Source organism: Verticillium alfalfae, genomic scaffold, assembly GCF_000150825.1.
Source record: "Verticillium alfalfae VaMs.102 supercont1.6 genomic scaffold, whole genome shotgun sequence".
In the NCBI taxonomy this organism is placed as follows: Eukaryota; Fungi; Ascomycota; class Sordariomycetes; order Glomerellales; family Plectosphaerellaceae; genus Verticillium; species Verticillium alfalfae.
This window is the reverse complement of record NW_003315033.1, coordinates 197,816-206,910: the sequence shown is the minus strand read 5'-3', so window position 1 is coordinate 206,910 and position 9,095 is coordinate 197,816. Positions and strand designations below refer to the sequence as shown.

The window sequence follows — 9,095 nt, the reverse complement described above, 5'->3', positions numbered from 1 at the left end:
CAAGATTTCCGGACAAGAGCCGGCGACGATGCTCATCGGTGAGAAGCTTGCACATGTAATAGATGTAGTCCGATAATTGTCGCTCGATTCCTAGGGACGTCTCTCGCTGGGCGAAGGGAACCATGTGAGCAAGGCCGGTCGTGGTCCAGACCGCTGACCGCCCGAGCGCTTCCCTTACCCATTGCACTGCTCGAACCCCCATGCTGGAAGACCGCGACCTAGACTCAGGCTGTACCTGTTGGGCGATCACGATGCGCCTTTCCGTCGCTGCGCGGATGCATCGAACCGACTCGAAGAAGAAATCATCTCGTCAAAAAGGTGGCCCTCCGCTCGAGCTGCAGCCAGTCGCTGCTTATCGACCATAGTGGCTAGCTATGCTACACCAATGTGACTTCGATGGAAGGGCTTCCCGTACGAGACCAAATCGGTGAATTTGAATGGGAAACAATCGGCAGGGATGAGCACGCGAACGGTCTTCAGGGTTCGATTCGTAGCCACACCCCCTCTCCCCTCCCCCCACACCTTATTAGGGGGCTTGGCTCCCAGTGTGTCCTAAGCTGTGCGTGGCGACGAGCCGAAGAACTGCATGGCAAAGGTTGTGTTGGGTGGAGTTTAGACGGCCATGGACCAGCTTCTGGACACGCTCGGATGACACTTCTTGCTATCCCGATCAAGGCATATTGCCACTGCCAAACCCAGCTCGTTGACGCTGGTGCCGGTCATGGGCAGGTGGGCTAGTCGGGGAGTGAGTGGGTGTGGTGTGGAGGCTAGACTGGCACTGAAGCCTGACTGAGGGTTCGTCAACCATGGGATTGTGGCATTTTCTCGATTCTCGTTGACGAAGTCCCCTTTCCCCATCTTCCGAGGCTCGGACCATTCGACGGCGTTAGCACGATGCCACAACTAGGACACAGGCACCGTACCTCAGCATGCGACGCCCGCTTGTTCATCGAGCAAATTGAATTGATAAAGTGACTTAGAACAGCTGTAATCTGACCACGAAAGGAAACATTGAGGCGATACGTTGGCGCTCACGTTCATTCCTCTACCTGCGTACTGTAAGAAATCTGAGGCTGGAATTTTGGTCTTACGCCCCACGTATGAGTGACCCTGAGCGATCCAATTTCCGAAGCGCACTGGCGTTCTCCAGCCCGGGCCGGAGCATTTACTCCGGCAGATACATTCCGGAGAAGCTGCCCTCTACTAGAGCGGCATGGCGGCCTTTAGGCAGCTTCCCTGAGCCGAGCGCTCTCTCGGTGCTTCTCCTACGACGTACAGATCAGAATGCGTGCGCGGCCCCTTCAAAGCCGTGTGGGCATCAAGAATTTCGGATGAAAGCGAACCACTGAGCGGTTTGCGCGAAATGCTCGGCACATCTGGTCAATTTTGCCACTTGGTGCGCGGGGCCCAGGCCGGCGGCTGCCGATCATTGACCTTTACGCTCCTGATCTTCGATACTTCTGGGAGCCGTCGTTCGACGAAAAGGTTTGGACCCACGCCAAAATCCCGTGGAATGATGAAATGGTGAATGGGAAAACCCCTGTGCAGCTGACGGGGCCAGCGGGTGTCGGTCGCCAGTGGCCAGTTGTGTAAATTTCTATTGGCAGGCAACTTGGTCCAGCGCGCCAGTAATATGATCGAATCACTCCGGCAGCTTGCCCACACAAACTTGAAGAGATAATGCGGAACCTCGATACAACACCTTGGGCCCGCGACAAGGAATCAGGGTTGCCAACTCAGCAGGCCTGCCTAGTCAAGAAACACACGCGGCTCTGCCGATGAGACATTGCACATCAAGAACTCGACCTGAGTGGGCGAAGGAGCTCTCCACGCTAGGTAGCATCATGAACGAGTCTCTACAGGTGAGAATAACGGCTGTCAGCAATGACAAACACATGAGCTTCAGCATAGCGGTTTCTGATGGCCCCGGGATCCCTGGCTCGCCTCTCAAGTTAGGACCATGTGGTTCCCGACCTGGTAGTTCAAGCTCCAGTTCGCCTCTTCGGCCCCTGTGCCGCTGCAGCACAGCCACACGGGACCCCAAGTCCAGTGGCGGCCGGAATCCACAGCGTGTCTTGGAATTCAAGGTGGGGTATACAAGCCTGTGGCGGTTGCTCACAGCCTCGACAGGGCCATCAAGCCGTCTGACGACGAAGCGGCAAGAAGATCGACAACTCTACCTCCAGTTTTTGTCCAAAACATACGATGGGTGACGAATTTTCAGTGCTCGGAGGAACCTGGAACCTGGGCAGCTTTACCGACGTGGCGAGAAAATCTTATTTTAGCTCCGGCAACGCCTACACGCGTGGTTTCGACTCAGGAAGGGTGAGGCTGTCAAATTTACTGGTCCGGGGGCATCGGTTCGAATGAGTCTTCCGGTACTTTGACAGACTACCAGCGTATACTTTGGTCAGCTATGCTTAATGACGAGCCGGCAGACGAATGGATCAGCACACACAGGCTCGCTTGGCCTTCATGGGCAGAGGTGGATGACGGGCAAAGTGAATCTGGCTTTTGAGCCGGCGAGTGCGAGCGCAGATGACATGCAGCATACTACAGCCCAATGATGTGTTCGAGCCAGACTGCCGGGCTCTCAATTGAGGCTACTGCTGGTTACACCCCTTCGTGGCCCCTGCCTGGTCCAATGCATGCTCCAGGAGAAGGCAGGCCATGGCTTCGGATTCGTTCGCACAGGGAGCCTTGTAATTACGGCGCAAAGGGATGTAAGAGCACGTAGAGCCGTTGACGGGGGAGGCGAGGACCGGAGGACTCCGTGAGCCTGCGAGGAGAGTATTCCCACAAGACAAACATGGTAACCCATCAACATGGGGACCAATGAGCTTTTGTCAGCCTGCCCTTGTAGGCTCAGCACCTCATGCAGGGTAATCGAACCAGTACATTTTCATGCTCTTTGCTTCCTTTACCGGTTGCAGATGGTCCGCACGGAATGAGCGTAGCCGAGTGCAAACCCCTGGAAAGATGCCCCTGTACTTGTTGGTCTGCTGACGATGTGAGGGCTGTCTTCCCAACCTCCCTTGCAGCTATTGACGCGACTAAGAAGTATTGACAATTCGCAACCTGACTACTTGACGAGGACTTCGACCAGGATCGACAATGCTGCATTCGTAGGACCTTGAGGCTTGTGCTTGGGGTTGGCCCCGGGAACCGCCATGTGTTCGCCACTATCAGTCAAGAGGTGTGCCGCATAGCCTTGCGTTTCAATACTCGGCACATCCAAATGGCCGGGTGCGATGTACTATGAATGCCCCAGGCTCGTTGGTCTTGTTGATGGGTGCAGCTTTCTCAGTCTGGCTTTATTCGTTTGATTTACTACATGCCTCGTGCTGTTGTACAACGCTGCCCAAGTCTCCTACGTCGTCAAATCCCAGTCCTTTAGTCCTTCTTCAGGGGTAGCAGGATCTCCTCAATGCCCTTGCTGGTAATGACCATCATCTGCAGCGCGTCACCGACCTCAATGTGACGCTCCACTGCGCCATCAAACGCATCCTTGACCAAGATCTCGGCCTCCTTGCGCTCCAAGGGCACCACTTCCCTCTCCTTCAGCTCGTGTCCAACGCCACTGCCCGGGACGTACTGGTTTTTGAAGTTGACCTGATTGTCAAGGAAGGGCGTGATCAGGCTGGCAGCAGCACCGCCAGCCCTGCTCTGCTCCCTCTCGTAGCTGCCCACGGGGTCGTAGGAGAAGACGGCGCCGACGCCCTTCTCGTCGAGGCCGCCAAGAATGGCGTAGACGTAGTAAGGAAAAAAGCGCTTCTGGTAGAGTATCGTAGAGAGACGCTTGGCGCACGCCGTGACGCTCATGGCCTTGCCGTGGCGGTGACGGTAGATCTTGCAGATGGCATCCAGCCGCTCCTTGAGAGCCTCGCCATCGGCTGCGAAGCCAACGACTGACAGGAGAATGGTCGCATCATCCTGGTTAGATGTTGTGCCGCCAATCTTGTAAACTTTGGGAGAGTATCGAGAGTTGATGCTGTATCCGGATGTGCTACGGGTGTCACCGGCCACGATCGCGAAGTCGGCTCCGGCGATGGCCAGCGTAGAGCCGCCGTTATCGGTGTATCTTGAAGATGTTAGCTTTACGTAGTCCAGAAAGTCATGGGCCTGTCTTACGGGTTGAAGCGGTGCTCTCTGTGCTCGCCGTGTGCGGACTTGGGGGCATCGGAGAAGGAGTAGTTGGGCCCATTCATCAGGGGGTTTTGGCTGAACATTGCGGCCATTGTGCAGTTTCCCACCAGTTGCGTGTCGGGAGGCGTTATTTGTGCTGAATGTAGTCACTGGATCGGTGTGGAAGCGCTTGCGATGAGATTGGGAGCGTTTGCTCGACAAGTCTGGGTAGATGCGTCGGAAGGTGAGGTTGAAGCTGAGCACGCGTCAAGCTGGCAGCCTTGCTAAGGTGGAAGCTACGGGGAAGCTGCGATGACTAAGATAGAAAAGTGGAGACATAATCCACCAGTCGTCACCCTGCAGGAGGTCACCTCGCGATGGCTTCACAAGCTTGCCAGTCTAGCAAAACAAGTTGGGCGTACCATTGCCATTTCCCCGTATCCATATCGGAACCCCAGCGCCTGTCCATCTAGGCCTCGCAAGAGGTTTTTGGTTCTCGAGATGTCGCGCGATATCAGGCTTAAGGCACTGCAGAAGATCGCTGCATTGTCTGCCGCCAGCTCGACTACCTCTTTCGACAGATCTGATCTCGACAGATTATGCAAGGCGTGCCCCCCGCATGGCAGAAGCTCTAATGGCTATTCTTCTAGTCAGGCTGTCGCTATTGGACGGGTGCCAATGGTAGGATCTCTCCCTTTTGTTTATTGAATTCACAGCTTATTTCGACGTAGACAATCCGCGAATTCGAAGTCCTTCTCGCCCTCTGCAAAGCCGCCCCGTCAATCAAAACCAGCCAAAGTGCTCAGAAGCTGGCCAACCAACTTGTCCCCTATATACTCGAAGCTCACGTTCAGGCATTTGTTCACTCGCCATTCTTCAAGAAAATCGATCCCTCTCCTACTGAGGCCTTGGCATTTCATGTCACCGCAGCCCTGCTGTCTCTCGGCACAAATTACGATGCACTGGAGGAGGTAGTCTCGGACAGTCTCTGGGCGTTCATTAATTCTTGCAGTCATGCTGCTGAAAACATCGTACCTACGTCTGCGGATCCTCCCGAAGGCCCAACTTTGGACAACGCCATCCAGACGGCCACGATTGCAATCTCTTTGTTGGGTTTCCTGGAAGCTGCTGCAGCTCAGGCCGACTTCTGGCGTGCTGGAGGCAGACTAGCCTTGATCCAAAGAGTAAAGGAACTCCTGTCTGAACCGTTCCTCATCGCAGCTGAAACGGCCTTTTCCACGATCCGCAATGCGCACTCGCCAGATCGCCACACGAAGGAGTGGAAGCGCACTCTTCGCCACTATTCTGTCATTGGCCGACCACTTGGCGCGATGCTTCTGCAGAGGAGTTTCATGTGGCTTCTTGTGGCTGCTACCTCACTTCTGACTACCGATGCCACTACACTGAGAAGCACGCATGTCCTTGATGTCCACATGTCGGGCACCAAGCAGCCCGAGCTTTCGCTTGCTGCCGATGTCGATATACGATCCCTGGACTGTTATGCGAATATGGCATTGAACCAGATGGATTACCTCGAAGCAAGTGCCGATTTTGTGAGACTCGGATCCGTGGGCGAGCAAGAGCTGGCTTTTGCTGTAAAATCCGCTGCCCTGATCAGCTATCTCAATTGCTCGCTTATTAACGAAGACGTCGCCGATTCTGACAATATTATGTCTTGGCTTGAGGAGGCACTCGCCGACCCGCTCCAGATGGCCGATGAAACCTTGGCTTCGGTCGTGCTTCGGGCAATGGCCATTACATGCAGAATCACGCCAAGCTACGCCAATACTGTCAGTCGTCTGCTGCCACGCTTCATCGTACAGACGGCGCCTGATTCTAAGACTGTCACCATTGCGTCTAAGAGTTTGGCATTTGTGCTTCGGAAGCTGTCACAGGATGCCGTCATCACAACACTCTACACCCTGGGTAATGTTTTGAGCCCCGGCTCAGATCGTGCGATTGCCAACGGTACAATGAACGACTTGAGCCAGGACGGCCCAACATCCGTTTATGCGGGACGGCATTCCATGGGAAGCAGTATATCTCTTCAAATTACTGGTGAAGAAGAAACCGCCGTTGTCTGGGGCAATGTGGTTCAAGCCGTCTGCGGCATTGCGGCTGCATGCAACGACCAAAAGATCACCGCTCTCGCTCAGTCCATGCTCTTACAGAAGATCGACAAGATCAGCCCTCGTGTCGATGCTCAAATCATCATTGGCGCCGCGGCACTGGCATTGAAGGGGGGTCAACTTGAGTTCCGCTCTTTGTTGAAAATGTACTCGAGAATCTCCCACCTTGGAGTCTCCAGCGATAAGGGCTTCCTCCTGGATGCTGTAAGTGTGACACCATTCATCCTGCATGTTTTGCGCAACTCCCTAACAAAAACTCAAGGTCATGAAAGCTCGGGTGCATCTTTCTACCCACCTCCGACGTGGATCGCCATTGTATGACATATACTGGGAACACCTCTTGGAAAGCGTCATCTCCATTGGCGATGTGCACAAATCGCAAACGAAAGATGCCGACCTTCAACTTGCGGCACAGGAGATCGCGCAGCTACTGCGACCTCTCGCAGTCATTATGTCTGCAAACGATCTCGCATTCAATAATGCCACTGATGATGAGTCCCATACTTTGATCAGAGATGCGTGGTTTAACCTTGTTGTCCATGGATTCACCGTTCAATCAGACCTCGGAATCCAGTACCAAGACGAACTGCGACTCATGGCCATCCACTCTCCGCCACTTGTTGCTGAACAGAGAGGAGAGCAGATCGAGAGTGACATTGAGCTAAACACTGTGCTACGCCGTGGCATGAGCTCAGAGCGGGAGACAGCGAAGAGGAAGCATCTGAGTGACTTGGTGCCCTTAAAGGATCAGGAGATCAAGGGCCTTAGCTATCGGAAGGTCATTTTCTTGCAGTCGGCGTACCTAGTGGAGAGCCTTCGAGCAGACTCTGGCGACTGCACGAAGGTACTCTCTTATTTCCTGGAGCCCAGCATGCGCCGCGGGGACGTCAGCAGCACGATGGAGGGTATTGCTACTGCGGTGCTTGAAAAGTTTCTACGGAAGACCCTCGGGGGCCAAGACTCGAGCTTTTCGGCGCCCTTTGCGGCATCACAACTCGCCGCGGTACTTTGCAATTGCTGTCACAGGATCGAGCGTGTGCAGCAAGCGGCATTTACTTACGCTGATCGTATCATCAGAGATGTTCCTTCAGCGCTTTGTCACCGAACCTCACTCTTTGCTCTGTTGGAGCTCCTTTCCCTCATGTGGACCAGCTGTCTTGAGGCCGAAACAGACCTGTACGCCCCCCGCTCCTGTTTTACTTCGACACTTGGCGGCGTGTCCGTCGAGGTCTCCGATGACTATGACTTCCGCCGTAAGACACTCGACAATCTGCACCGCAGGGCCAAGGCTTGGGTTTCGGGAGTCATTGGCCTTGCCCCATTGGACGTAAAGGGCCAACTCCAGACATACCTGTCAGAATTCAATGACGAGGGCGCATACGGCCACATTTCCTTAGGTCGCTCTTTTGCACTTGAAATGTCCTCCGTCATTCCCTCCACAGACCAAAGGTTGCAGTCCTTGGACTTGGTGGGAGCCTGCAACATCAACACGGCTTCAGACTTTGTCGCACAATACACGACGCGTCAAGGGTACCGCTACGGAGAAACACTCCCTGATCGTGGCACTGAACTGGTGAGCTTCATGCACTTGAACCGTAGGGCCTCCTTTGTGCAGTCCTCAGTGTCGTCCGCCTCAGAGAGCAACAATGCGGCCACCGCCCTTGCCCATGTAGAAGCACGGCTTCGGAGCAAGAAGTCGACTCCACTTTCCGAGGTTAGGGATATACTTCGACGAGCTGCCGCTTTGCTCTGTCGTAGCAGTCGCGATGAGTCTGATGTCGTTCACTACTTGGTCAGCATTCCATTTGCTATGTTTACAAAGGAATCCACCAAACTCGGTGTTTCACTGTGGCTTGGTGTCATGAACGAGAATCCCCGACTCGAGCCCCGTCTTCTTTCTGAGATTGCCCAGCAGTGGGAGCTTTCCATTCAGCGAAGGCTCGGGCTCTTCAGTCGAACCGTAACGTAAGTCTTAACATATACAGCTCAGCTCGTCTGCCAGCTAACTCGTTACAGTCATCCTGACCCCTTCTTCCTGCGCGGGGAATCGGCGCCAAGCGATCTCGAAGGCATTGCCAAACAGAGACACCACGTTCATAACCTGTTGTCGCCGCACATGCGCCTGATGCAGTTTTTCGCCAGCCACTTCAACGCTACGCGCCTTGGCAGCCCCGATGTCCAGAAGATCTTCTTGCGAATTCTCGATATCACTCTTGATGCCATTCTTACGGCAACACCGCACCCGGTGGCCCGCGAGCTGAGATATCAGATTGTTCTTTTCGGATTAAAGGTCGTCCGCGTCTGCACAACCATTGGGGCAGTGGCCCTAGGGCGTCTGAAAGAAAAGTTGCTGTCAGCCGGACTGAGCTGGTTCAGGGCCGCGCCGCGTTGGTCCTTTGGCAGCAACATCCTCCAGCTGAAGACTGAGCTTCGACTGCTGTCTGATGTTGTCGTCTCCTTGAAGCAGGTTGATGCTATTGGCGCTCAGGCAGGAGGCAACCTCAAGTCCCTCAAGGCTAAGACGCAGCTACTGTTGCTACTTATTGAAAACGAGCACACCCGACTCTCTGTCTGGGTTCATCCGCTTGAGCCACACAAAGCACACACCCTGAGCCACGGTGCGCCGAAGACGGCGCTCGAGGTAAGCGTAACATTGAAATGGTTGCTGAAGAAAATGCACTGACAACATATAGAACTCTTTGATTCCTTTGGTCAGAACAGCATGGGCAGAGGATCCGTCTATCGCCATTGAACTAGTGTCAAGGTTTCAGATTCCTCGTCTGCATCAGGAAGTGCGCTGGCTTCTCCTCAATTTCCCAGCCAAAGCGGTGTCTGAACCTG

The 9,095-nt window shown here is 54.4% G+C and overlaps 2 protein-coding genes across 2 annotated transcripts in view; one reads left to right on the top strand and one right to left on the bottom strand.

Moving 5' to 3' along the window:
• Nucleotides 1–3,393: 3,393 nt before the first annotated feature.
• On the bottom strand, nt 3,394–4,343 carry VDBG_05144 (proteasome component C5; the record flags this gene model as incomplete). The annotated part of the gene is made up of 2 exons (XM_003003985.1): nt 3,394–4,081; nt 4,132–4,343. 2 exons carry the CDS (start codon nt 4,236–4,238, stop codon nt 3,394–3,396), a joined length of 795 nt encoding a protein of 264 aa, XP_003004031.1.
• A 283-nt stretch (nt 4,344–4,626) lies between these two features.
• The window catches only part of VDBG_05143 (phosphatidylinositol 4-kinase STT4), a gene marked incomplete at both ends in the record, with an annotated part of 6,146 nt that continues 1,677 nt past the window's right edge, over nt 4,627–9,095 (top strand). The window contains 5 exons of the mRNA XM_003003984.1: nt 4,627–4,806; nt 4,857–6,458; nt 6,517–8,219; nt 8,271–8,895; nt 8,948–9,046. Coding sequence (XP_003004030.1) covers nt 4,627–4,806; nt 4,857–6,458; nt 6,517–8,219; nt 8,271–8,895; nt 8,948–9,046 — 4,209 coding nt within the window. The remainder of the gene's footprint in view (nt 4,807–4,856; nt 6,459–6,516; nt 8,220–8,270; nt 8,896–8,947; nt 9,047–9,095) is intronic.